Source organism: Arvicola amphibius, chromosome 9 (genome assembly GCF_903992535.2).
Source record: "Arvicola amphibius chromosome 9, mArvAmp1.2, whole genome shotgun sequence".
In the NCBI taxonomy this organism is placed as follows: Eukaryota; Metazoa; Chordata; class Mammalia; order Rodentia; family Cricetidae; genus Arvicola; species Arvicola amphibius.
Window position 1 is genome coordinate 123,527,151 of NC_052055.2, and position 27,622 is coordinate 123,554,772.

General features: G+C 46.6%; 2 protein-coding genes across 2 annotated transcripts; one reads left to right on the forward strand and one right to left on the reverse strand.

Annotated features, from left to right (window-relative positions):
* The first annotated feature begins 166 nt into the window (after positions 1-166).
* Positions 167-5,017, forward strand: LOC119823000 (H-2 class II histocompatibility antigen, E-U alpha chain). The gene is made up of 5 exons (XM_038342730.2): positions 167-304; positions 2,487-2,732; positions 3,157-3,438; positions 3,953-4,121; positions 4,664-5,017. The coding sequence occupies exons 1-4, from the start codon at positions 223-225 to the stop codon at positions 4,108-4,110; spliced, it is 768 nt and encodes a 255-aa protein (XP_038198658.1). The 5' UTR covers positions 167-222; the 3' UTR covers positions 4,111-4,121; positions 4,664-5,017.
* An 878-nt stretch (positions 5,018-5,895) lies between these two features.
* LOC119823797 (H-2 class II histocompatibility antigen, E-D beta chain-like) lies at positions 5,896-26,738 on the reverse strand. The gene is made up of 5 exons (XM_042055773.1): positions 26,608-26,738; positions 11,386-11,652; positions 8,171-8,452; positions 7,269-7,443; positions 5,896-5,977 (listed from the first exon to the last, which is right to left on the reverse strand). The coding sequence occupies exons 1-5, from the start codon at positions 26,702-26,704 to the stop codon at positions 5,896-5,898; spliced, it is 903 nt and encodes a 300-aa protein (XP_041911707.1). The 5' UTR covers positions 26,705-26,738.
* Between the last annotated feature and the right edge of the window lie 884 nt (positions 26,739-27,622).

Below are 27,622 nucleotides of genomic sequence, written 5' to 3' on the forward strand. Positions count from 1 at the left end.
AAGAGACTCATTTCTTGAAATCATAAGTAGAGATATGTTATTAAATAGTGGATTGCATAGGGCCTATTTGCTAGAGTCCTTTGCCTAGCAACAGATGTGTCAACCTGAACGATTTTTCTGATTGGCTGAAACTGAAGTGATTGGATTTTAATTCCTTTCCCTTCTTGTTAATTCTGCCTCAGTCTGTGATCTCTTCTGACCCCACCAACCAGCAAGAAGAAAATGGCCACAAGCGGAGCCCTGGTGTTAAGACTTTTCTTCGTGGCTGTCCTGATGAGTCCCCAGAAGTCATGGGCTATCAAAGGTAAGTGCTAAGCAAAGCAGAACCAGGGACGATAGACAGTGAGCATTTGCAAGACAGCGTTTGGGCTGAAGAGCAAGAGTGGGTCTGAATCTGAAGGCTATAACACAGCTCTAGTTCAGGGGAAATCCTTCCTTCCAACGTGGAGTAGGGCAGACTTCGTCGAGCAAGACAAGCCGAGGCATGCATTGCTGAGGACCGCCATGGCAGCAGAGGCCAGACTTTGGGGTGATGGGGAAGTCGTTTTTAAAAGGCACCAAGAAGGGCATATATCTGGGCTTTAATTTTTTAGAGAAAATTAATAGTTAAAGTCCTACACAATGTTGTGAAGATTAAGTGGGAAAGCATCCTTGAGAAGCCCTTAGAGCTGTTCTTGGCTGTGCTCTCAGCAGCTTGCTTTCGCCATGTTGGTCCTGTTGTATTTCAACCACAGGCACCGCCAAATCGACCCCAGAGGATGGGCAGGGAAGTGTGTTTAACTGATTGACCCTTGGGGCAGTGGTGGCGACGCCCACCCCTTGGTGTGACACAGGAGATGCTACAAGGTCAGAGGTCACCACTAGTGAGTTACACCTGCCGGAGAGTAGCAGCTTGAGCGAGCCGAGACTACACAGCCGACTCTGTCATCATCTCAGAGGAAATACAGTGTGCTGGTGCAGACACCTGCTCTGAGCAGGGCTCTGCGTCCAGGGGACCCTGTCCATGGCTTTAAGGTGGAGTCTCAGCTCCAGCCATGCAGCAGCCGCTTGGGCTTCTATTGCCCAAGGACTTAGGAAGGCAGATGCTCTTCCTGTGTGGGTGTGGCTGGAGGGAAGGGGCATCTAGAATATATGTTTGTGCAGAGAGGCAACTGTAATGAAGTCCCTGGGTCAAACATTAAAATCGGTCACCTTACTCCTAAAGACAACAGAGAAGCAGTGGCCTCCTCATCCCTCTCACTGGTTATTCTCCTTGTCAATCATAATAGACCGTGTCCACTAAAGCTTAGTCACACCCTAAGTGGTGTTTAGATAAAGGTCAAGTTTCAAGGTCAACCCAGGGTTGCCCCTTCTCACAGAGGAAGCTTTGGAGTGACCTCATAAGGTTGCACGTTCTCTGTCTCAACCTCCTGGGCACCCCAGGCTCCACTTACATCTCTAAGGGTCTAGTCCTTGGTGCTTAAAGCAGTTTCTGTCCGCAAAGTGTCAGCAGTGTTTGTTAGAGGCCTGAGGAGGTTCTAAGAAAGTTCTTGTCTCAAACCAATCCTGGTGGAGTGGGACTCCAGCAGAGGTCAAATATTGAGTAGATAGTGATCTGCTCCCATCACAGGGTAGGGAAAGGGATCAGGTGTGCTTAGTTCCAGAGTTCCTAATCAATCCTTTCAAATAGTCTTCTCTCTTCAGAGAGCACAGCACCAGGAGAAAAGACGGCTGGTGTGCTGACCTAAGAGATTTACATCCACACAGCAGGGAGCCAGGAATGCTTCTTTCTTATGCAATGCTGCTAGATTTCTAAAGTTATGAGGAGGTCATTAGACATCCACTCAAAACTATGTTTTCTGAATGAACCTGCCTCTTCCTCAAGGCTCAGGGAACATGGCAGAAGAGAGGGCAGAAAGAACCTAAGAGCCAGAGGATGGGGAGGGCCCTGTGAGACTCTGCCTTTCAGACGTGACAGGGCTGCTGCTTACAGGAATGAACTTGCAGCGGCTGTGGTTACCTGCCCTAGCCAATTAAACAATCCAGCAGGATGGGGGAGGGGCTCTTGAGACCCCGCCCCTCGCTGAGGAGTTGTTCACAGTTGATAGCTGCTGAGGAAGAGTTAGTTTTCTTTTGGTGTGTTTGTGTTTGTGTGTGTGTGTGTGTGTGTTGGAGTGGCCACTGGTAGGTGACTCATGCTTCTGTGGGTGACCTCATACGCAGGCACACGAGGACAACACTAACTTCTTGACTGGTAGGTTGATGAAGAAGGCTGTGTCTTGCCTCTCCCTCATCCATTCGCCATCTTTGACACAGCTCCCTTCTTTCTCACCTCCCTGCTTTACTCAGCATGGACGTCCATCACCCAGACCTTGTCTCCCAACCCCCACCCTATCCTCTACTCTTCTACTCCTGCCAGCCCCCATCCATCCCCTCCAACGCACACAAGTGGGCTCTCCGGCTCCCTCTTCTGTCTCCCTCCCTAACTTCCTTTCCTTTCTTTTCAGAGGAACACAGAATCATCCAGGCGGAGTTCTATCTTTCCCCAGATGACAAAGGAGAGTTTATGTTTGACTTTGACGGTGATGAAATTTTCCACGTGGATATTGGAAAGTCAGAGACCATCTGGAGACTTAAAGAATTTGGACAGTTTGCCAGTTTCGAAGCTCAAGGTGCATTGGCCAACCTAGCTGTGGACAAAGCTAACCTGGAAATCATGATAAAGCGTTCCAACCACACTCCAGACGCCAATGGTACTCCCTTCTCCTCTGCATTCCCTCCTCCTAGATGTGGGAACTCAGAGCTTTAAGATAGATGCTCTAGAAATCTCTTTCCCTAAACTCGCTAAGACCTAAGCTTGCTCAGCACAACAAACCCAATTCTCAGGCCACAGGCTCAGAGATGTTAGAACCTCAGGGCTTTTTTGTTCTGGTCTTGGCTTATTCATTCACTATCACTCATGAAGTCATTGCCCTGAGTCTACACAGGGGAAGTTAGGAACAGGTTTGGGGGTGGGCGTGGGTGGGTATCACACCACAATACTGATTCTGAAATGTTGGAACTGGGAATTGGATGGCATGACTCCTCAGGGCACAGCTTCAGAGTCCTTAGTTAGAATTGTATCATGCACCAGAGTGGAAAGGAGAGGAAAGCTGATTTATGTCGTGTTCCCCATAGTGTCCCCAGAGGTGACTGTGCTCACCAACAGTCCAGTGAGCCTGGGGGAGCCCAACATCCTCATCTGCTTCGTCGACAAGTTCTCCCCTCCGGTGGTCAACGTCACCTGGCTTCGGAACGGACAGCCTGTCACCACAGGCGTGTCAGAAACCGTCTTTCTACCCAGGGATGATCACCTCTTCCGCAAATTCTACTATCTGACCTTCCTGCCGTCCACGGAAGATTACTATGACTGTAGGGTGGAGCACTGGGGTTTGGAGGAGCCTCTGCTCAAGCACTGGGGTACGGCACATCTGTTGGTTCACGTTAAGACATCCTGCGGTGATGCTGGGTTCTGGACCCTTAGCACTCACAGTGTAGGGATGGGAACAGCTCAGTGGTACAGCACTCGCTTCACATGTGTGGGGCCTCAAGTTCAATTCCCAGCACCACACACTAAGAGTTCAGCGTTTCATAATGTTGATTGCAATTTATACCCTTCTCTTCTCTCTTTAACCGGACTCCTCCACTTAAAAAAAAAATACATGTATGGGTGTTTGCCTGTGTGTATGTCTGTGTATCATGTATGTATCCGGTGCCCTCGGAGGTCAGAACCCCTCCAACTGAAGCTATAGACAGTTGTGAGCTGCTGTATGGAAGCTGGGACTGAAACCCAGGTCCTCTGCAAGAGCAGCCAGTTCTCTTAAATGTGGAGCCATCCCTTCTTCCCCAGAATGCATTCTGTTGATTACACTGGTCACCACTGCTATTCCCTACCACCGTAATTGACAGCTACTTTATTTTTTTTTTTCCCCAGAATTTGAAGAGCATACCCTCCTCCCAGAAACTAAAGAGAATGTGGTGTGTGCTCTCGGGCTGTTTGTGGGCCTAGTGGGCATCATTGCCGGGGTTGTCTTCATCATCAAGGGTAGGCAAAGACGGAATGCTGCAGAACGCCGCCAAGGAGCCCTGTGAGACGGCTGGAGGTGGGTTAGGTGTGGTCGGAGGCAGACAGAAGTGAGGGTATCCAAGGGAAGGAAGTTGGGGGGGGGGTCTTAGCATTGGCTGATATCCCAAACCTCCAGGATCCATGATCCCTTCCATGGGTGTTCCTGGACCACAGTTTGAGCCTTGGAAATTTTCTTCAGCTCCCAAGACCATTGACTCACTGAGAACGCAGTGTCCTGGTGACTTGGGGACGTTAATCCCCAGACTCAGGCACTTCTGAACTCGGTGTTCCAAGGCAGCAGCCCTGCTGCCGGAGTCAGAAGTCTTTGAAGTTAGGCTCTTAGATCCTTGGCAGGAATTGGAAATCTCTTGAGTCAATGACTGGTATTGATCCTTTAGTATGAAAGACGCTTCTAGGGGGATCTAGGAAGAGGCAAGGCATGTTGACCTTTGTGCAAAATCGGGTTAGCAGTTCATGTTGGGAACCCAAATCGACACTTAAGGACTTTGGCAGCATCAAATGATCAAGGGGGTAAGGAAGGAAGCTGACTCCCTGGTAACCGTGTGTGTCCCACCACAGGCGATGCCTTCAACAGAAGCTGAACGAGGAAACTTGCTGTGACATCCGCTAAGCCTCAGTTGTTCACCTCAGCGGAGACCCGCACCTTCTGCAGTCTCCGGCCTTAAGTCTCCACAATGGCGGCAGGTTCTCTGGTCTAATGTGTAGCTGGGGTTCTCTGCCTCCTTCCTGTGTTTTACATTTTCCATCCTTTGCAGTCGCTACCTAATTCCCCTGACAAATATTACAATATTCTTTCTCTGCTGTGAAACTCTCAGAGCACTGCATGGAAGTATCGTCTGCTCTCTTACGGCTTGCTGTTTCTCCAAACTATGGAGTTTTTCCCTATAAAAATAATAAACATCTTGGATGGGTTGTGAGGTGTTTTTCATGTCTGATCAAGTTCTTGGTGGCGAGGAGGGGCCCGATTAATCTGTGTGCTCCCTCTACGTTGAACGTCGAGTACCTTCACGAGCTCTGGGATTAATCAGAAACCCCAGGTTCACTAGGGTTCTAAGCTTCTGCAGATGCAATTGTTTGAAGATGAGTCCTCGCCTGACAAACCCCAGAGCAGGGCTGCTGTGCTGCAAACTCAGGATCAATGTGGGGAGATCTGTAGGGAACTAGAGGGGGACATGAGGGTGAACGTGACCTTCCCCGCCTCCACCCCATTTTATACATGTATGGCATTCTCAGAGAAAGTTTAAAGAGATTCAGTATGCAAATAAGGTCAGCACTAACTGGACTCACTATCTATGTGCACATGCATGCATTTATATATGCCTGCGTGTACGTGCCTGCGCGTATGTGCGTGCGTGTGTATGTGCCTACGTGTGTATGTATGCACGTGCATGTGTGTGTATGAAGAAGTCATGGATTCTAGAAGTGAGAGGAAGTGTTTGAGGGATCATGGAAGGATCTGGAGGGGAGAGGGATGGGTGGAAATGATGTAAATATATAAATATAACATACTTATGTCTAAGCGCCCCAAGTAATTTTTTTTAAAGAAGAGATTCAGAATTAATACTTGGTTCATGTTAACAGAATCAGTGGATGTGGTCCACGCTAACTGAATCAGTAAAAACAGTCCACGCTAACTGAAAAATGGGGAAAAGCACTTGATCACCTGGATAGACTCAGAAAATGAATTGTGTGAGAACTTAGCATTTGGATTTAAAGGTTTTTCTTTTTCTTTCTTTCTTTCTTTTTTTTGAAAGAACTGCTATCTTACAAAATCTGTAATAAGAAGGAATTTATTTGATCTGGGAAAAGTCAGCTGTCCTGCTTTTCCCATCAGACACAGGCACAGATACCCGAAGCTTCCCCACTTGGTACCTAGGGCACACTGTGGCTTTATGGTGTCGGGCAGTGGAAAAAATGGCAAAATAAATAAACAAAAGGTATTAGGATTTCAAAGAATACAAAATTTAATTGGTTCCTTTTTGATATAACCAGATACTTAGGAAGAAAAAAACCAAAACAGACAAATGTATGTGATATTTTGTTTGTGCTGTAACAAAGCTTGCCTGACGAGCACCTGAATGCAGAGCTAGCCACACTAGTCAGCCATACAGGCCAGGCAGTGGTGGCTCACACCTTTAATCCCAGGACTTGGGGGACAGATAGATCTCTGTGAGTTCAAGGCCACCCTGGGCTACTTGAGATTGAATCTGTCTAAAAGAGAAACAGCTCACACAAAGGTGATCCCAGCATTTGGGATTCCATGCCTTAAATCCCAGCACTAGAGAGGTGGAGACAGGAGTGATATGGCTGGACAGAGAGAGGAATATAAAACAGGAAAAGACAGGAGCTCAGATGCAGACTGAGGATTCAGTCTGAGGATTCACAGAGACAGGATCGCCCCTTTGGTCTGAGCATTGGTAGAGGTAAGAACTCTCTAATTGCTGGCTGCTCTGCTTCTCTGATCTTCCAGCATTAATCCTTATATCTGACTCTAGGTTTTTTATTATTAAGAACAATTAGATTTCATGTTATAGCACCAGACAAAGGACAGGGTAATTTAAGGGGGCACCACAGGGGAGAGGAGGGAACTTCTGCAGGCCCAGGCACGGGCTGAGCAGGCCATCAGGGAGCACACGTCTGCAGGGTCCAGAGCCAGGAGGAGGCAGGTCCTGGGGAAGCACTGCCAGTGGAGGAACTTGAGCAGGCAGGACATGATTTCAGACATGGAGACAGGAGAGCTCCTTCCTTCAGCCTTGTCACCTCAGCTCAGGAGTCCTGCAGAGCACAGGGGACAGTGGAGTTTCCAGACCTAACTCTGCAGTGTCTTCTCTCACCCCCTCAGGCCTCCCTGACAGCGTGACTGAGCAGAGAGAACGTCTCATGCCCCCAGCCAAAGCTGCTTCAGAGCACAGGCCTTCAGTAAGAGCAGGGAACAAGGCTCAGTGCAAACCGCCTGGCCAGACTCTGGCAGTGCCCAGTGGCTCTTCCTTCCCCTGTGCGTTTCTCAGCCTCTTCCCTGCTTGCCAATCTTTCTCTTATCTGCAAGCCACTGCTCCTCGGGTTGCTCTCCAGCACCCACAGAGAGATGCATTCGGAAGCTGCTTGGACTTTGAGCTCACCTGGGGGACGGCCATCTTCACAGAGGCTCTACCTGATAACTAACCTTAGCAAAGCCACGACTCCCCCCTGAAATGCTATGGAGAATGTTGGCCCCACCAGCTCCTCACCTCTCAGATTCCTTGAGTAGACGAACAGCCCCCCTGGGAGGGATAGCAGACCCAGCACCAAGACCACAACTCCAGTCAGCATCTTCTTCCGTGCCGACGTGGACTGAGCCCCTGAGGAGGGAAGCCAGGTGTGGACTTTTAATCTCAAATTCAACACCCCTCGTTGAGGTCCTGATACTCGTTCAGAGCACTAGGGGAGCTAGAACCGGCCACTTCTGGGAAGATATTTCAGAATCACACGAAACAGTGGAAGACTAGCTGCTGCTATGGATGGGAATGCAACTATCTGGTGTTGCTTTATAAATCTACACTATCCCTTATAAGGAAAGTCATGACGTCATTTCTCCTAGCACAGCAGCAGCTGGTGGCTGGGTAGTGTTGCCTGGGTTCCACTTTACTCTTAATAATGCTGTCCTGAGGAGGTGTATCTAATTTCATTTCCTTTCTGGAGTTGTGGTCTAAACCTTAGAGGTACACTTTTCTCTAATTCTTGCCAAAGAACCTAGCTCATGCTGTGTGCCGTACTGGGGATATCTGTCATCATTGACACATCTTCACCCAGCCTATCTAAATGTTTTGTTTTTCAATGACTTTCTATTTGGGAACATTACCACATGGCTCCCGTCTTAATCAGCTCATATGTAGGTGTAGAGATGGAACTAGGCAAGGAATAAAAGCCAGTAACTTGGAAATTCTATGCATCTTTCTCTGTGGAATAAACCACTCCCCCTTTCTGGTGGGCAGGGATTCTCAGGGCCAGAGAGAGCTGACAGGCAGCGGTAAGCCACGCCCCTCCCGGGTGGGCGGGGATTCGCAGGGTCAGGCGCTTCCCACTCACTCCACTCCACTGTGGCAGGGCTGGTCAGGCTGGGATGCTCCACCTGGCAGGTGTAAACCTCTCCACTCTGAGGAACCGTCTCCAGCATCACTAGGGTCTGGAAGGTCCAGTCTCCATTCTGGATCAGGCCCGTGGACACGACCCCAGCCTTCTCCTCCTGGCCATTCCGGAACCATCTGACTTCAATGTTGCCGGGGTAGAAGCCGCTCACAGAGCAGACCAGGAGGTTGTGGTGCTCCAGGGGCTGCGTCTTTGCCGGGTACACAGTCACCTGAGGCTCAGCTAGAGGAGAAAGGGAAGTGAGAATAAGTCAAGAGGTGGAGTTGTCTCCCCAAGTTAGCTGCCTGTCTGCCTCCATCCACCCAGGCTGGCCGCCCAAACCTTCCTGTGACGTTAAGCCTAATAGCGGGGTTAGCTGGATCTGAGGAAATAGTAAGGTTTTATTTTATAGCCTGAAACATTAATTCATCATTGAACTGAAATATCTCCAGTTTCTCAACTGAAAGCACTGGCGATGGATCATGGGCACAGTACCGCGCGCGCGCGCGCGCACACACACACACACACACACACACACACACACACACACGCGCGCACACACACACACACGCACGCACACGTACACACATACACATGGGAGGAGCTAATGAGAAGGGCTCTACCCTGGGAAACAGGTGCAGAGAGAGGTGATTCCCAGAGGTCTTGAAGAAAGAAAAAATCTAAAAGGTCATTACATTTAGGGCCCATGCGATGGCTAGTCAGGTAAAATTGGCTGCTGCCAGGATGGATGACCTGAGTTCAACTCCTAGGACCGACACAGTGGAAGGAGAGAACAGCTCCTGCAAGCTGTCTTGTGATCTCCACACAGGTGACACGGCATTCTCTTCTCTCTGTCTTTCTGTCTGTCTGTCTCTCTCATGCACACACACACACACGCACACACATGTACACACATACACACTATGTGAAACTCACCAGAGGACTCTCTGTTCTTTGCAAAAACAAACATTTGAAATCACAGTTGTTATCGTTGTACAACTGGTGGTCTCTTTCTGAGCACCAGCTAGGGCCTGGGGCTCCCTGTTACCAGGGCTTGGCCTTGGCAAACTCCTTCACAGACCAGCCTCCAAGGGGCATTTGTTTTAAAAGAGGAACCTGGGGAAATGTTTCCTCTCAGTCCTACAAGTGACACTTCTAGGACCAATTGACACATTGACAATTTTTCAGAAATTCTCATGAATAAAAATTTCTTCAATGAAAGCAATGGAAAATAAAAATAAAAATAACCCGAACTGGAGAAATCACCCATCAAATGTCAGTGAAGTGTCAGCAGAGCGAGTCCATGGTCTACGGCCACACAGCCCTGAATAGGCCCAATTTCTGGGGGGCGGGGATGGCTCAGCAGTTAAAAGCACTTGCTGCTCGCTCTTGCAGAGGGCCCAAGTTTCTTTTTGGAGGCTCAGTCACTTGCAGCTCCAGCTCCAGGGCATCCAGCGCCCTCTTCTGGCCTCTGTGAGTACCTCATTCATATGCACACACACGTGTAATTAAAAATAAAACAACTTATATTTTCAAAAAGCTAAGCGGCATCGGGCCTGGTTAAAATGTGGATGGGAGAGCCTGCAAACCACTGAGGAAAACGCTGGAAACCAGAGCTGTGGACAACCGGTGAAGCTAGTGTTTTAGCTAGGGCTTTCTTTAGTATTGCCGTGAAGAGAAACCATTACCATGGCAACCCTTGTTAAGGGAAACATTTAATTCGGTGGCTTACAATTCGGAGGGTCAGTCCATTATCATCATGGTGGGACATGCCAGCGTGCAGGCAGATATGCAGCTGGAGAAGCAGCGGAGTGTCCTGTACCTTGCAGGCAACAGGAAGTGGTGTGGCACTAAGTGACGCTTGAGCAAGAGAGACCTCAAGCTCCACCCCCACAATGACGCACTTCCTCCAACAAGGCCACACCCACTTCAACAATGCCTCACCTCCTAACAGTCCCTTTGGGGGTCCTTTTCTTTCAAACCACCACCCTTAGAGAAGGAATGGACTTTCCCTGCCAGTGTGAACCATGTAATAGAAACACAGAAATGAAAGAAATGGGCATTAAAAATAAAGGGGAGGTATTCCTTTTTATATTTTTTTTTAATTTTAGTTCTACTTTTACAAAATTAATTAAACTTGTCCTTCCACAATTTCATACAGGAACATAATACATTCTGTTCGCCCCTGTCCGCTATTTTCCCATCTCAGATCCTTCACCACGAATCTCTCTTTTGCACATTTGCGTCTGTTTTGTTCTGAAATATTTGGCGACACACACACAAAAAAATAGTCTAACAAATTGAGTGTGTGCTAACCCGCCTCACCTGAAGAAGAATCTGCGGCTACTTTGTTACTAGCAGTACTATATAAAACAGCAACACAGTGCATTAAGAATAAAATTGTGCCTAAAAGCCAGCTTCACATCATTAAAAAAGGTTTATTTTTATTTCTTTATATGTGTGTTTGTGTGTGTATGTCACATGTGTTCTGGTTCCTGTGGAGGACAGAAGAGGGTGCAAGCCCTGGAGCTGGAGTTACAGGCAGTTGTGAGTGAGCTACCTAGTTTGGGTGCTGGAAACTTGAACCTGGGTCCTCTGGAAGAGCAGCAAGTGCTCTTAACCACTGAGCCATCTCTCCAGCCTGTCTAAGCATTTCAATGATGTAAAAATACATATGCCAAGAAAGAAAACAGACAAAGGGGGGGACTTTTAAAAAAGACTTTATTTTTATTTTTAATTATGTGTGTACATGAACATATGAGTATGTGTTTGTGTGTGCGTGTGTGCACGCACACGTGTGTGTATGTGTGTGTGCAATACTCATAGGGGCAGTAGAGAGACTCAGATCCCCTGGGGCTGGAGTTACAGGCTTCTGTGAGCCGCCCACCATGAGGACTGAGAAACTGTAAGAACAGAACATGACCTGAACCTTGAACTCTCTGCTGCCGCTAGAGGACCTTTTGACCAAAAAGAAGCCTCAGGAAGATCACAAGTGTTACAGAGTCCCTCTCCCGCCCCCCCCCTCTTTCACACACACACACACACACACACACACACACGCACACGCACACACACACACACACACACACGCACACGCACACACACACACACACACACACGCACGCGCACGCGCACACACACTTTCACCTGTGCACCTCCTCCAGCCCAATGTTTACCTTTTAAGTTCAACAGGAACCAATCAGCAAGTTGGTAGTTATTTCTGCACCTGTCCACTGAGGCCCGATAATTGTCCAGGACATCCTTCTGGCTATTCAAGTCCTCAGCTATGGGCTCCCCCAGCTCCATCACTGCCAGGAACTTCCCAATGTCACTGTCAAAGCGTGCAAACTCTTCCTGGTTATAGATGAATCTGATCACAGCCCTCATGCGCTCCGTCCCGTTGAGGTAATGACACTCACCCTTCAGCTGCAGCAGAAAATGTGCTGTGGGGACAGGGACAAGCTATTACAGGCTGTGTGGGAGGAGATTCAAGCAATGTCCCAAACCGGGAGGTCAGCAAAGGGAACTATGACGCCTGCAAGGAAGTCACCTCCTGTACCTTCTAATTCCCAACCACCTCACCATCAGTCCACCTTGAACAACTGAAGCAGATGGAAATTATTGGGCTTCGTTATTGCTGTTGCAATAAAATATCCTGACAAAGACAGCACAGCTGAGAAAGGGATTGTTTGGATGGTAATTTCAGGGTATTGTCTACGACTGCCAGCAAGCCAAGGCGAAAACTTACAGCATCATGTCCACAGGGAGGGTCAGAGAAAGAATAAGCACATGGAGCCTCATGGCTCCCACCTAGGGAATGGTGCCACCCACAGTGGACTGAGTCTGCCTACATCAGCTAACAATCAAAACAGTTTCTCACAGACATGTCCATGAACCATCCTGATATAGATATCATTAAGATGCTCTTCCCAGGGGATTTAATTCAAGTTGTGTCAAGTTGACAGTTCAAACTAAACAGCACAAAAATCATGCGGGACGGGGACCCCCTTCTGAACCACCTGCTGCCCCTTCTCATGCCCACAGGTCTTCACCCTCACCTGAAATAGCACCCATCTAGAATCATCTATAAAATACCCCTGAGTACTGGCCTTGTGCCAGGCCTTGCTGACCCTGGGAACCCTACGAGGGAAAAACTCAATCTCTTCTTTCTGCTCTTGGAGCTAAAAATTGTGGAAGTGATGAAATTATCTAAGGATGAGAAAATTCAAACAGAGGCACTTCTGTTAACAGAATAACAAGACAGACACTAATGACACGACACAGAAAGACACTGAAGAGTGGCTTTTCAGATGTGTAACTGTTGTGGAGGAAGCATTTGTGGGACAAGTGAGCTGGTGGGATGGTAACACTGGCACAGAGGGAAACAATAGAAAGTTCCCATTTGCAGACACCCTGTGCAGTCACCCTGTGCAGACACCCTGTGCAGTCACCCTGTGCAGACACCCTGTGCAGTCATCCTGTGCAGTCACCCTGTGCAGACACCCTGTGCAGTCACCCTGTGCAGTCACCCTGTGCAGTCACCCTGTGCAGACACCCTGTGCAGACACCCTGTGCAGTCATCCTGTGCAGACACCCTGTGCAGTCACCCTGTACAGACACCCTGTGCAGTCACCCTGTGCAGTCACCCTGTACAGACAGGTACCTGCACAGGTACCACCGTTGTCCCTTTAACAAATGTGCAGTGGAGTCAATTGACTTCTCCACATCGCACATCCATGGCAGAACAAGAGAGAGTTAGGCTGGAATGGAGGAATCTGGCAGTGATGTCTTGGTGTATAACAGCCCACACACTTCATGTAAAACTCCCTGGGTAGACACCAGCCAAGATGGCGGAACACAGGGCTTGATTCTAGTTCAGAGAAGAACTGGAAAGACAAAGGGAAAACTCATTTAAAGGACAACATTGAGGGAGAACCCTGAACATCAGCCAATCAGCGATAGGTAATCCAAGCAAATCAAAGAGTTGCCATGGTAACTCAGGAGAAAAAACAAAAAGCGAAGTGAATCAACAACCAGCATCGTGATGTCTCTTTAGTCTAAATGCTTGGGAGGCTGAGACAGGAGGATGGCAAGTCAAGGTTCACCTGGTCTATGTGATGAGCTTGGTGCCAATCATAATTGCAATACTCTGTTTCAAAACATAAAAATATGAAAATATAGGGATTGTGTAGCCCAGTGGCAGAGATTTTACATAGCACACCCAAGGTCATGAGTTCAATCTCCCATACTAGAGAAAAGGAGCAAGTTTCAATCTCAGGTCCTCATTTGGAGGTGTGTATCAGTTGCTTCTTGCTGCTGTAATGTAACTAAATATTTGATAAGAAACAACCTAATGGAGACCTTAGTTAATTTTAATTTTATAAAAATTTTGACTTATGACTTGAAAGGATAAAAGATAGTCTGTCATGGTGGGGAAGGCACAAGGGTGGAAGAACGAGGCGGAACATCAGACAGGAGAAGGCAGGAGCGTGAGGCAGGAGCACCAGACAGCTGGTCGCATTGCCTGTGCAGTAAGGAAGCAGAGATATCACGAGTGGTCCGACTGTAAAGCCGAAGGGCCCCCCTCCAGGGACACACCTCCTCCAGCAATCCTCTGCCCCCTAAAGGTTCCACAACTTTCAGGAACAACGGTGCTGCAGGAGACTGAGTGTTCAAACATCGGCGCTGTGGGGGACACTGCACCTGCAGATCACAGCTGGCAGAACCCCACTGTAGGGGACAGGTAAGCAGGAAAGGACCTTACACCCGGTCATAGACACAGCCGGCAGCCTTCCCAGCGGGGAGTGACAGTCCTTTCACACGGGACTATTTGGGGAGCCTGGCGGCCCAACAGCAACTGCTCAGCTCTGCTGTAATGAGGCTGCCCAGCAGCTCCTGAAATAATCACACAGAAACTATATTATTTAAATCACTGTTGACCCATTAGCTCTAGCTTCTTATTGGCTAACTCTTATATCTTAATTTAACCCATTTTTTAGAAATCTGTGTAAAGTTCCGGCATCTGTCTCTGGCGGGGCTACATGGCTTCTCTCTGACTCTGCCTTCTTTTTCCAGCATTCAGTTTAGTTTTCCCTGCATACATAAGTTCTGCCCTATCAACAGGCCAAGGCAGTTTCTTTATTCACCAATGGTATCCACAGCATACAGAGGGGAATCCCACATCACAGCTCTAGAGAAGGGATTTGCTTTGGTCCTCACAGTACCAGGAACCCATGCTGGTGCCCAGTCACGGCTAGAGGATGTCTTTGCAGAAGCTGACAATCAGCCCCTGTGGCCAGCAGAAGCCTTGGGTGGGTATGCACCTCACCAGGCAAATGACCCTCAGTATCTCACAGGACCAGTTGCTGCCATGGTAAGAAACTCACGGTCCATCCTACTTGCTCTCTGAGGGTCAGAAAAGGCCTCCTCTCCATCCCACAGCCTCTGGTGTGTGACAGCTGGTACAAAGAGCTGACTGAATTCACACGTGTCCAGCAAGAGTTGGCGAAACCCTGTTTCCTCCTACAGTTGCAGGTGTGTGACTCCCAGCAGCCCAGATCTCAGATTCATCCAGTCTTGCCTGGCCTTGGGAATGTGGTATCATTCATATTGTCTCCAAGACCCAAGGACAGACTCATCCATGTCCTGTAGCTAACAGTGCCACGAGGCTTATTCTCACCACAGCTTCCCATGGGAGGTTATCTACAGACATTCTTTATCTTCCTTTCTTCCTTCCTTCCTTTCTTCCTTCCTTCCTTCGTTCCTTCGTTCCTTCCTTTCTTCCTTCCTTCCTTTCTTCCTTCCTTCCTTCGTTCCTTCCTTCCTTCCTTTCTTCCTTCCTTTCTTTCTTCCTTCCTTCGTTCCTTTCTGTAACATGAACGGGGTGCTTGTTTGTTGGGGTTTCTGTCCCGCCTAGTTCCCACAGCTGTTTAGCCCCAAAGAAAATCACACATAGATCTCTATAAGTTATAAAGCTGATTGGCCCATTAGCTCTAGCCTCTCACTGGCTAACTCTCACATCTTGATTAACCCATTTTTCTGATCTATGTTAGCCATGTGGCTCAGTACCTTTTTCAGTGAGGCAGATCACATCCTGCTGCTTCGGTAATCTGGGCAGGAGTGGCAGGAATCAACTTCCTCCTTCCCAGAAGTCTCCTGTTCTCATTACATCATTTCTACTTCCTGTCTGGTTTTCCTGCCTATATTTCCTGCCTGGCCAATCAGCGTTTATTTATAACATGATTGACAGAATACAGACAATTCTCCTCCACCACCTTTCTTCTTTCTTTCTTCCTTCTTTCCTTCCTTCCTTCCTTCCTTCTTTCTTTCTTTTCTTTTCTTGTTTGTTTTTGGTTTTTGTTTTTGAAACAGGATTTCTCTGGGTAGCCCTGGTTACCCTGGAACTCACTCTGTAGATCAGGCTGGCCTCAAACTCACAGAAATCTGTCTGACTCTGCTTCCCAAGTGCTGGGATTAAAGGCGTGCGCCACCACCGCCCAGTTTACACAGACAATCATATCCATATTCTATAGTTCCAGGATGGCAGAAAAGCCCCGAGTCTCTGCACTATTGTGCTTAGCCTGAGGGGCTTGAATAAAGTCTCTTCCACTTTCTGCATCTCTAGAGTGTGGATAACCATACCACAAGCCTAAAATTGTCTAACTATGGCCCAAGCAACTCAGCAAAGATCTCCACACCTTAGGACTCCAGGCCACAGCTTCTGGTGCCACACCCCCTGATAACAATTAGCTTGTCTCTTCAGATCTGCAGAGACCATCTCAGTAGCTAATTCCACCAATGTTGCTAAGAATACCACAAACCTTAGTACCAATGGCAGCCACATGATGAAGTACACAGGGAAGTCCCCTCCTCCCCACTGTGCTCCACAGCCTTAAGCCTGTGGTTACTGGTACCACAGACCCCAGAACCATGAGACCAGCTATGTTCAGGTCTCAGGGATATCCCATTCATAGATTTACTAGTGTAGCCACTCAACCTTTAGGCCCCTTGTCTCCTGCATTCATCCTGAGCATTCTGCTGTGTCTTGAGGGTAGGACCGCTGGTGTCACATCCCTTGGTGTTGCCTGTGCAGAGAGACTTCAGCTCAGTGTTCTTCATATCCTACCCCGCGCTGCCATCAGGGCTGGACTCGAGTAGGCTCAGACACACTCCAGGGATGCCAACATCCACTATAAAGTTGTAAACCTTTTTGAACCCCTGAAGGCTTCTACTGCAGAGATGAAACACCATGACCAAAGCAATTTGGTAAGGAAAGGGTTTATTTGGCTTATGTTTACACACCTCTGTTCATCTCTGTGGGAAGTCAGGACAGGAACTCAAACAGGGCAGGAACCTAGGAGGCAGGAACTGATGCAGAGGCCATGGAGGGAGCTGCCTACTGACTTGCTCCTCCTGGCTTGCTCAGCCTGCTTTCTTATAGAACCCAGAACCACCAGGGATGGCACCACTCACAATGGGCTGGGCCTTTCCCAATCATTCACTAATATTCTACAGACTTGCCTATAGCCCAATCTTACAGAGGCATTTTCTCAATTGAGGTTCCTTCCTCTCTGACGACTCCAGCCTGTGTCAAGCTGACATAGACTCAGGCAGCACAGTGCATGCAGACGATGCTATCGTTAATTAAAGATGGGGAAATTGCACCGAGTACACTTTTGGGTTCTACTGTAACCAAGCTCCAAACATTCAATGTACTACTGACTTTCTGTAGCCTACTGTCTTAGTGTTCTATATCTGTGAAGAGACACTATGACCACAGCAACTCTTATAAAGGAAAACATATAATTGGACGGCTTACAGATCAGAGGTTCAGTCCATTATCATCATGGTGGGACACAGCAGTGTGCAGGAGGACATGGTGCTGGAGCTGAGAGTCCTACATATTGGCCAACAGGCAAGGGGAGGTGGTCTGTCTCACTGAGTATAGCTTGAACATAGGAGACCTCAAAGGCCACCCCCATAGTAACAAACTTCCTCCAACAAAGCCACGCCTCCTATGAGCGTATGGGGGCCAATTACATTCAAAGCACCACACCTATTTAAATGAGAAAAAAAACTTATTACAAAATCCAGTAACACTGGAAGAAGCAAATGTTACACTGGTTGCACGCGCACCAGAGAAAGAGCACAAGAACCAGTAAAGGAAATGCAACACCTCTAAAATCACAGTTCTCCATAGGCAGATCTCTGATGGAAGCATACAAAGTGTCTGGGAATTCAAAATAATGACACAGTTACAAGGTACATTCAAATAAAGGAAGCTCAAAGAATCCCCACTAGCTCTCACCAAAATAGTCCCTCACTGAAGCATATCATACGCAAACAAGATTGTTAAAAGTACCAGAAAACATAGACTACTACTGCACTCTCAAAGATGGGGCTGAGTCCCCAGGAAAGAGGGAATACTGTGGGACAAAGGACACGCGTGCGCGTGCGCGCGCGCACACGCGCACACACACAGATGGTGGTAAGGGAAATGGAGACAGAGACCAAATCAGAGAGAGACAGACATACACAGAGAGACAGAGAGAACTAATCCTAAAACAAGAAACAACTACCAATTTACATAAAGTGAATGCCCCTTAGACTTATATCAGATTTCCTGGAAGAACCATTATAGGCTTGAAGAAAATAGGAAAAATTATTGGGAAAAAGGCTCCCTATTGACTAAGACTATTATATACAGAAAGACTGTCCTTGAACTATGAAGAATAAACTATTTCTGAAATCATTAGAAACTGAGAAAGTTTAACATTGCTGTATCAGCTTTATAAGAAATACACAAGAAAATCGGACATTAGAAACCAAATGGCGACGACTGTCATGTGAAGGCCTGTGAATAAACACAGCAAATAGGGCACAGGAAAGAGAAAGAACTTCGGATGAGAAAAGCGTAGCCACAAAACTAAATATTAAGAGAGCTAGGGTTGGAGAGACCGGCTGCTCTTGCAGGGGTCCTGAGTTCAATTCCCAGCAACCACATCATGACTCACAACCATCTATAATGTGTTCCAGTGTCCTCTTCTGGCCTTCAGTGCAGGTATACATGCAGGCAGAACACTGTATACATAATAAATAAACAAATCTTTAAAAAAAAATTCAGAGAACTAGAAAGAAACAAAAATATGAAGCACAAAGAACATAATAAAAATTACAGAACAACCTTCCTACCTTATGATAAGAACCTTAAATAATGGGTGGGGAGAAGGCTCAGTGAGTAACACTGAGTAACAGTGAGTAACACTGAGTAACAGTGAGTAACACTGAGTAACACCGAATGACAGAGAGCAACAGCGAGGAACAGCACCTGCCAGCAAGCCTGATGAAACCCAGTTCCCACATGGTGGAAAGAATTTACCCCTGAAAGTTGTCCTCTGACCTCTGTACATACAGCAAGGAAAAAAAAAAAAAAGGAGGGAGAAGAAGGAAGGGAAGGAAAATGCAATAAAAAATAACTTTGAATACAAATGAATTAAATTCATCAATCAACTGATATTTACTGACTGTAAGGATAAGAAAAATAAGACTCAACTATGTACTGGTTACAAGAAACTCGTCACGTTTGCAAACATGTTACATAGAAACTAGGAATGAAGGCTGGGGAAGATACACCACACAAATGGAAACTAAAAGATAAAGTAACAGTACTCTACCTGGTTAAGCAGACGTTATATTTTGAAAAGTGAAAAAGACAAGAAGGTTGTTGCATAGTGACACAATGATACATTTAACAAAGTGGTTTATTAGGTATAAATAGGCATGCATCGTCATGAACCCAATAGGGGAGCACCATAATATAGAAATCAAATATTAATAGATATAAAGAGAGAAATAGATCTAAAATAGAAATATATTAATAATTGGGGTTGTCAACATGCCATTCTCCTCAACGAACAGAGAATCATCAAGGAAACTACTGAGTTTAACTACAGGGCACGGTCAACGGACCTGACGAAAGTCACAGAACACCCATCCAAGGGCAGCAGGGCACGCAGCTGTCCTAGCAACATGTGCACATTCCCGAGGACAGAGAACACGGAGAGCCATAAATGAGGGCTCAATAAATTTTGCATCAAAATTTATTGCTTACATTAAAATTATATCAAATGAATCATCCGTCATCCCAGCCCAGAATAAAGTAAAACTACAATAAAAAGCAATTAGGAAGTGGAAACATCACAACCAGGGTGGGTTATACAGCATGTCCCTAAATAAGCGATACGTAATTGAAGAAACTAAGAAGGAAAATAAAGAACTTTCCAGAAAGAAGCAAAAATAACCACACAAAATATCATCTGTGGGTATCAGCAAAAGCTGTATGGACAGGAAGTTTGGGGAGTTTTTTGTTGTTTTTAGAGTTATACACTAGAGTATGTTTATTGGGCAAAGGTGTGGGTTTCATCCAGACATCGTTAGTCAAATATAGCATGTACTTTAACCATGTTCAACCCCGCTTCCCTCTCCTGCCTGGCCTGCCTCTTTCTGGTGATTTCCATTCTCCAGAGCAGTCCTTCCCCTGCACAACACCTATCCTGAGTCAGGCTTACTCCACCTGCTATGGCAGTTGCCCCTCTGCACTGTTTTCTCAAAATGGTACCATTTTGAATTTGCTTACTTATTCCTTGTTTGGCTAAAGGAAACCTATTTTTTAGTAATAAATGCATTAACTAAAAATAAAATGATATAAAACAGTAAACAGCAACAAAAGTCAATGCACCTGAAGGAGTTAGAAGAGCAAGAGTAACCCAGACCTGAAATCCAAGAAGACAAAAAATTAATTTATGGTACAGATCATAAATTAATAAGGTAAAGCAAAGATATATGGCAGAAGTGATCAGTGAAGCAAAGAGCTGGTTTTAAAGGGATTATCAAGACTGAAAAATCATTAGCTATTCTAACAAAGAAACAAAAAAGAGAAATTCCAAGTCAGTACAATTCGAGGCTAAGAAGGGGGTGTTGTCAGTTAGCTGTCCAATACAAAGGCCAGGACACACTGCCTTGAAGGAGCCTAAGCCAAACACTGGGCAAGCCTGGAGCAGAGGGATAAACCCCTGGACAAACACAGCTCACAGTAACTGAACCAAGAAGATAGATGAGAACAAAATGGGCCGAAAATGAGAGTCCAGGTCTTAAAGGTACTGGCAGAGTCCGAGAGACTTTTGAAGAATTAATTCCCATTGTAGTTACACTCTTCAGAAAACTAAAATGCTTTGGTTAACCTTTCGTGAGGTCAGAATTCCCCGAAACAAAGGGACGATGATCCAGACAAAAATAAATCAGAGTCGTAGGTTTTATGAATAAAGGTGCCAAAATTTCCAGTAAAACTCCAGATTGAAGGTGTAAAACAACATAAACAACACGCCAGAAAAGGTTCTGATACAATTCATGTTGTTTATGGTAGAAAACAAACAAACAACAAACAAAAAAAGGTATAGGAGTAACGTACATTAAAATGATAATGACGTTATGTAAAAACCCACAGTCCTGTTCAGAGTGGGTGGAGCTACAGTCATTTCAGCCTGGACCTGGGAAGACACAGGCCCTCCACACTCACGGCTCTGGCTCAGGGCCTGACTGGAAGCCTTTGGAAGGGCTAATAAACAACTAGAATCAGAAGGATCCAAATCGGAAGGAAGTTATTCAAGTTTGCAAGCACGACGACACAGGAAAACCTAAGTAATCCACCCAAAAGCTGTTGGACCCAATAAACTCAGTGAAGGTGCGGCACACAGGAGACAGCGGCCCTTTCTGTAGCAGTAATGAACTTGTCAACAGAGACCTCTAAAGAACAATCCCGGGAGTGGAGAGGTGGCTCCGCGGTGAGGAGCACTGGCTGCTCTTATGCTGGGGTTCAAATCCCAGCACTCACACGGTGGCTCACAGCTGTCTGCAGCTCCAGTTCTTGAGGATTTAGCGCCATCTTCTGGCCTCTATAGGCACTGCAGTCTCATGCTGCACTTACATACAATTAAGCCACCCATAAATATAAAACAATTTTGGTTTTGAGGCAGGGTTTCTCTATCTCTGGCTGTCCTGGAACTTTCTTTGTAGACACAGGCTGCTGTGCCATGCTTTTTTTTGGGGGGGGGCCACCACCAAGTTTCTAAATCATGATACAGAGACTTAATAGTTTTGCATGCACTGCCTAGCTCATTTCTGGCTGGCTCTTCTAACTTAACTTATTTCTCATATCACCTTTCTTACTTCTGTATATCTTACTTTCACTGCTTCTCCAAGTCTGACTGGCATTTGTCTGGCTTCTTGCTTTGGCTGTGTCCCTCATTTCTTTTCCTCCTTCTTCTCCTTCCTCTTTTCTCTCTCAAGCCTAGAGTTCTCCTATTTATTCTCTGCCTGCCAGCTCTGCCTATCCTTTCTCTGCCCAGCTCTTGGCCGTTCAACTCTTTATTGGACCAATCAGGTGCCTTAGGCAGGCCAGGTGAAACAAATGCAACCCATCTTTTCCTAATTAAACAAACACAGCATAAACAAAAGTAACACACCTTTACACAGTTAAAATAACCACAGCAAAACAAATGTAACACATGTTTACATAGTTAAAATAATATTCTGCAACAGGCTGTCCTTGAACCCACAGAGATTCACCTGTCTCTGCCTCCGGAATGCTGAGGCTAAAGGTATACACCATGACTGCCCATAAAACAATCTTTTTTAAATGTGAGCATCAGAAACCCAAATAAGCCTATTAAAACACTGGAAAGGGAGCTATAAAGACAGCTCTCAGAACAAGACATAATGTTCAAATGGCCAATAAGTGTTTGAGAAATACTCAGCTTCACTAACCATGAAGAAAGTGCAAACCAAAACCACAGGGAAGCATTGTCACAGCAGGTAGGGTGGCTCAGTAAAAATTAATAATTGCTGGTGAGGATGGAGGAAATAAAAATTAGAACAGACATCATGGCGAACAGTTGGAGGTTCCTCATAAAAACCAAACACTTGTAGGTATCAGCCTGAATATGAAATCTTTGTACCCAAAAGAAATCTGAGTCCCTGTTTGCCACAGTGCTACTCCCCATAGCGAAGTGTGCAGCCAGCACAGGTGCCTACCCAAGGGCGAGTGGGTAAAGGAAGTGTGTGTACACAATGGAATCCTACTCAGTCATGAAGGGAAAGAGGTCCCATCGCCGGGAGCAACCTGGATGCAATGGGAAGCCGAAGGAAATGGACCAGACTCAGAAAGACAAATGCAACATATTCCCACCTACTTGTGACCTGAAAATTCAACCTGGATGAGGATCAAAGCGGGGTGTGGTCACTAGAGCCTGGGGATGGCAGAGGAAGGTGGGTGACAAAGCTGGAAGGAGACCCAAAGGAAGTCTCAGAGTCATTCTTGCTTTTCTGCAGCATGGTAGGGTTATTACAGAGTTAAAACAATCTACAGTGCACAGAAATATGGCTACAAGAGTAAGGAATTCCAATGTGTAAATGCCTGGTGCATGGGAAGATGGGATGCTTAGCATGATGGCCAGGCACTGCACACACACTGACATGTGAGGAGTCCCCACTGCACACACTGACATGTGAGGAGTCCCCACTGCACACACACTGACATGTGAGGAGTCCCCACTGCACACACACTGACATGTGAGGAGTCCCCAGCCACTGCACACACACTGACATGTGAAGAGTCCCCACCGCACACACACTGACATGTGAGGAGTCCCCACTGCACACACACTGACATGTGAGGAGTCCCCACCGCACACACACTGACATGTGAGGAGTCCCCAGCCACTGCACACACACTGACATGTGAGGAGTCCCCACTGCACACACTGACATGTGAGGAGTCCCCACTGCACACACTGACATGTGAGGAGTCCCCACCGCACGCACACTGATGTGTCAGGAGCTGAGAGACAGTTCAGGGTTAAGCGCACTTGCTGCTGTTACTGAGGACCCAGGTTTGGTTCCCAGACCCTACCAAGTCAGGTAGCTCCTAACGGCCTGTAACTCCAGCTTCAGGGGATTTGAGGTCCTCTTCTAAGCTCTATTGGCAATGTCACTCGTGTGTACACACACAATTAAAAAGGATTTCTCAGAAAATTAGGAAACAACCTTCCTCAAGACCCAGTAATACCACTTTGGGGTATATATCCAAAGGATGCTCAATCGTGCCACAAGGACATGTGCTCAACTATGTTCATAGCAGCTTTGTTTGTCATAACCAGAACCTGGAAACAACCTAAATGCCCCTCGACCAAAGAGTGAATAAGGAAAATGTGGTACATTTACACATGGAGTACTACACAGCAGAAAAAAACACAATGACATCTTGAATTTTGCAGGCAAATGGATGGAGCCAGAAAACATTATTTTGAGTGATGTAATCCAGTCCCAGAAAGACAATCATCACATGGACTCACTCATAAGTAATTTTTAAACATAAAGCAAGGAAAACCAGCCTACAAACCCCAATCCCAGAGAACCTAGACAACAATGAGGACACTAAGAGAGACTTACATAGATCTAATCTATATGGGAAGTAGAAAAAGACAGGATCTCCTGAGTAAATTGGGAGCATGGGGACCTTGGGAGAGGGCTGAAGGGGGGGAGAGAGCCAGGGAGGGGAGCAGAGGAAAATGTAGAGTTCAACAAAAATCAATAGAAAGAAAGAAAAAAGATACGATAAAAACGTTAACTTATAAACAAAAGAGTAATGAAAATAGGTTTTAAATATTTGTGTGTGATAGCAACACAATGTAACTCAGAAAGATACATATTTTAATAAATTATAAATAATAAAATATTTAATAAATTCTGCTTGTTTTTAATTATGTCATATCGCATGCACACACGCATGTGTGTGTGTCATAGCACATGTGTGAACATCAGGACTTCAGAGTTCTCCGCTTTCACCATGTGGACCAGGGGCCAAATTCAGGTTGTCAGGCCTTTTCCTCACTCAGCCACCTCACTAGCCCTCAGATAAACTTTTGCTTCCTTCTGAATTGTGCTTATTTTTACTCATGTATATATGTGTGTGCCTGCTTGTCTGTATTTGTAACACTTGCATGTGATGCCCACAGAAGCCAGGATAGGGTGTTTGGTCTCCTGGATCTGGAGTTACAGACAGTTGTGAGCCAGATCAGCAGTAGAGACAAAACTCTCACTGCCCAGAAAAGACGCTAACATGGAGGAGTGAATTCCAGAGCAGACAAAGCCGATCTTACTATTCTCAAATCCCGAGGCCTTCCTGAAGGAGACACAGTTAAGCATGTGCATGCAGGTGCTGTTCTGTGTGCCATCCTGTGGTTAGCAGCATAAGCCTGCTCTCATTCTGTCGGGTGACAGCCTTCTGCAGCCATTTGCCCAGCATAAGGGTGCAGGACGCAGCAAATAAGAAATGGGGTGCCCAGCCAAAAGCTGCCTGCTGTCTGAGTTCAGTTTCTCAGACTGAACTTTTGACCCTGAGTTTTATTTTGGAAACTCTGACTGAAGAGGAAAGGGCACACTTGATGCTTCTTCACTTTCTCCCTGCACAGCCCCACCCTTCTTCCCCCTCCCAATCCACAGCAGGAGGAAGTGCAGTGCGGTTTAACAATTAGCCCAGAGGTCACAGCTGTTAACTGTGGTGTCAACGTGAGGCTAAGTCTGCAGGTGCCCTGAGAACAAAGGCTGTCGGCTGTGGGGGTTTCCACCCAGATTTCACGTGAAGTATGACCCAGGTTTTGTTGCAAGGGCTGGGCTACCACAGAGACCTCACCCAGACACCACCTGGGGACCACAGGGCTAAGGCCACCACAGTCTCCATAAGGCAAAGCCAGGTATATCCATGTGAGAGGATTATCTCTGGACTAAACAGGGAAGCTGCTAGGTGGGCTGGGGCCAGATAAGCCATAAGGGGAGGCTCCCTGATACCTCGAGGTACCTCTCCCTCATACATTGCAGGAAAGAAAGACATGGATTTGGAGTCCTGATGCTCTGGTGTGTGCGCCTCCTCTAAAGTTAGTGTGGTGGAAACACCATCCCCTTACAACAGAGACAAGAAATATAGAACACTTAACAGGTGACCGTTTCATGAGGACTTGTCTTAATCAAAGGGCAATGACTCTATCGTGGGAGCTGGATCATTACTATCAATGTGAACTTGTAAAAAACCTCTCTCTCTCTCTCTCTCTCTCTCTCTCTCTCTCTCTCTATTCCTCTCTCCCTCCCACCCATTTTTGTGTCCTACTTCCCTGCATAGTAGGATCAAGAAGAAAATATTCATGCACTCGCTGTGAGTCCTTGAATACTGTGTCATAGTCTCTAGAACTACAAGAAATCAGCACATGCACGTGCGTGCGCACACACACATGCATACATACATAATACATATTTACTTCTTAGGTTTTGCATCATGGAATGGGAAAGGTCAGAGAGGAACTGTAAACACCAACAACTACATGGATGGAGGAGAACAGACAGCCGGATGAAGGAACCTACAAGATTTGGGGAAACCCTGGCAGACCAGTGGTCTTTATTTGCTGCTTAGCTTCTAACCCAGGAGAAGTTCATAGCCTTCATGCTATCTGTACCCCTGCTTGGGGTGTACAGGTTAAGTTGTATGAAATTATTGATTCTGAGCACTGTTGATATATGAAAATAGAATTTTATGTCTAAAACCAGTTGAATCCCCTCCTTTATACTCAGGCAGAAAGGCGGCTGTTGCTAGAGAAACCGTGTGGGCCAGTGTGAGCTCCAGCAAATGCCATCCGGAGCTAGGCTGTCAGAGGAACAACTAAGTCTTCAAGGCACTGGGGAGCACACCACGGATGCTCCTTGCCTAGGAGCCTGACGCAAACATTGAGTACCAGGGGCGGCTCCAGGTCCCTTCAGCAGTAGAGGGAGCATGCTGACTACTTCCCACAACAGCACCTCCACCACAGGGCTGCAGGGCTCATAAACACTGGGGCTCAGGGAGAAGAGAAGATGCCCTCAATCACTCCTGGCTTATTAGCCAGAAGTCCTAATGCTACGGATCCCAGGGAGGGCACAACACAGTCTTCTAGCATGGGGCTGCCCAATTGCCCTTAATTACACAGTTTCTTTCTTTTTTAAAAATCATCTTAATATTTTAGAGAGGTTCTGGTCAGGTCATTATTTTAACACTCTGATTTCTTTATCTTTTCCAAACCCTAGAAATGTGAGATCAGGCTGGAGGAAGAAGGGGGACAGGATCCATTTGTGACTCCATTCACAGGTCTCAAAGGAGCATCCAAGATTCTTTTATATGGGAATAGTTTGAGATTCCTATGATTGAAAGAGGCAGTCAAAGGAAAATGACAAAGAAAGAAGACCTAGTGCACACCAAAGGAAGCTGGTTCTTTGCTTTCCCCACCCGCAGCTGCTCAGCCCCTGAGATGCGCACTTACGTCGGGGGTCCTTGACCAAAGCCGCGGGAGGGCTCAGCACCATCAGTATCACAGTCATAGCTGCCACATAGGGGCCTCTGGGGAGCCACAAACCCATCGTGGTGAGGAGAGGAGAGGATGGTGGCCACAGAAGCAGGCCAGCTTAGCTGTCTGAGGACCGTGAGCGGCTCCACCCACTGGTGCTGGGCCCGGTACCTTCAGTGCTGAGGAACCAATCAGCCGCAGAGCGGGGCAGTATCATCAGTTGGCAGACAGAGGTTCAATGTGAAGGTGTTTCTGAAATTTTCAGTTTCTTTTGTTAAGCAGATGGCTTGGGCTCAGGCTTGTAAAGTTTTGATCAGTGTGTGTCTGCAGCATTTGAATGGACACCGGGCTGAGCCACCCTTCTTCTCAGGTTAGCCTTGACGCTATCACTCCGCCTCAGGACAACTTAACCTGCAGGAGGCTAGTCCCTCCTGTGGTTCCCATCGTGACTTCCCCATTTGCTGAGGGAAATCTCTCTATTCCTCATTCCCCTCCTACTTTATCCTGAGAAAGGACAGAAGACTATAGCTCAGGGAGGCCTATACAGTGTTTAAGAAGACAATCACTAAACATGAGCTGTGAATTACCGTATATTAACCAATCACACTGTGAAATAGGAACCTCATGCTGCATAATAGTCACACGTTATACTAATACAAACACAATGACTTAAATTAAGACTGTACTTGGAGCGACAGCTCAGTATAGGAACCCCAACATTCATTACTCTGTTCTGATAGTCACCCCTTCATCTGTCTTGATATTTCTCAGGGCAGGATTTCCCACCCCGCAGTGAAAATCACTGGAATTTATTGATAAAGATTAGGGGCAACTGACTTGGTACTCAGAGCTGTACCAAGAACTTTAACAGTATATTTTGATTTTATATATTTATATTTTTTACGGTATATTTTGATTCTACTTCCCCTTCCCTCAGTTACTCCCCGCCTTCCTCCTCACCTGCCTTTCCTGATTTGTTTGCATCAGTATA

Excerpts from the sequence above, each read along its gene's own strand:
- LOC119823000 (XM_038342730.2), top strand. The coding sequence starts at position 223 with ATGGCCACAAGCGGAGCCCTGGTGTTAAGACTTTTCTTCGTGGCTGTC. Across the intron at positions 2,733-3,156 it reads CCACACTCCAGACGCCAATG|TGTCCCCAGAGGTGACTGTG; the intron begins GTACTCCCTTCT and ends TGTTCCCCATAG. Across the intron at positions 3,439-3,952 it reads GCCTCTGCTCAAGCACTGGG|AATTTGAAGAGCATACCCTC; the intron begins GTACGGCACATC and ends TTTTTTCCCCAG.
- LOC119823797 (XM_042055773.1), bottom strand. The coding sequence starts at position 26,704 with ATGGGTTTGTGGCTCCCCAGAGGCCCCTATGTGGCAGCTATGACTGTG. Across the intron at positions 11,653-26,607 it reads TTTGGTCAAGGACCCCCGAC|CACATTTTCTGCTGCAGCTG; the intron begins GTAAGTGCGCAT and ends CTGTCCCCACAG. Across the intron at positions 8,453-11,385 it reads GTTCCTGTTGAACTTAAAAG|CTGAGCCTCAGGTGACTGTG; the intron begins GTAAACATTGGG and ends TTTCTCCTCTAG.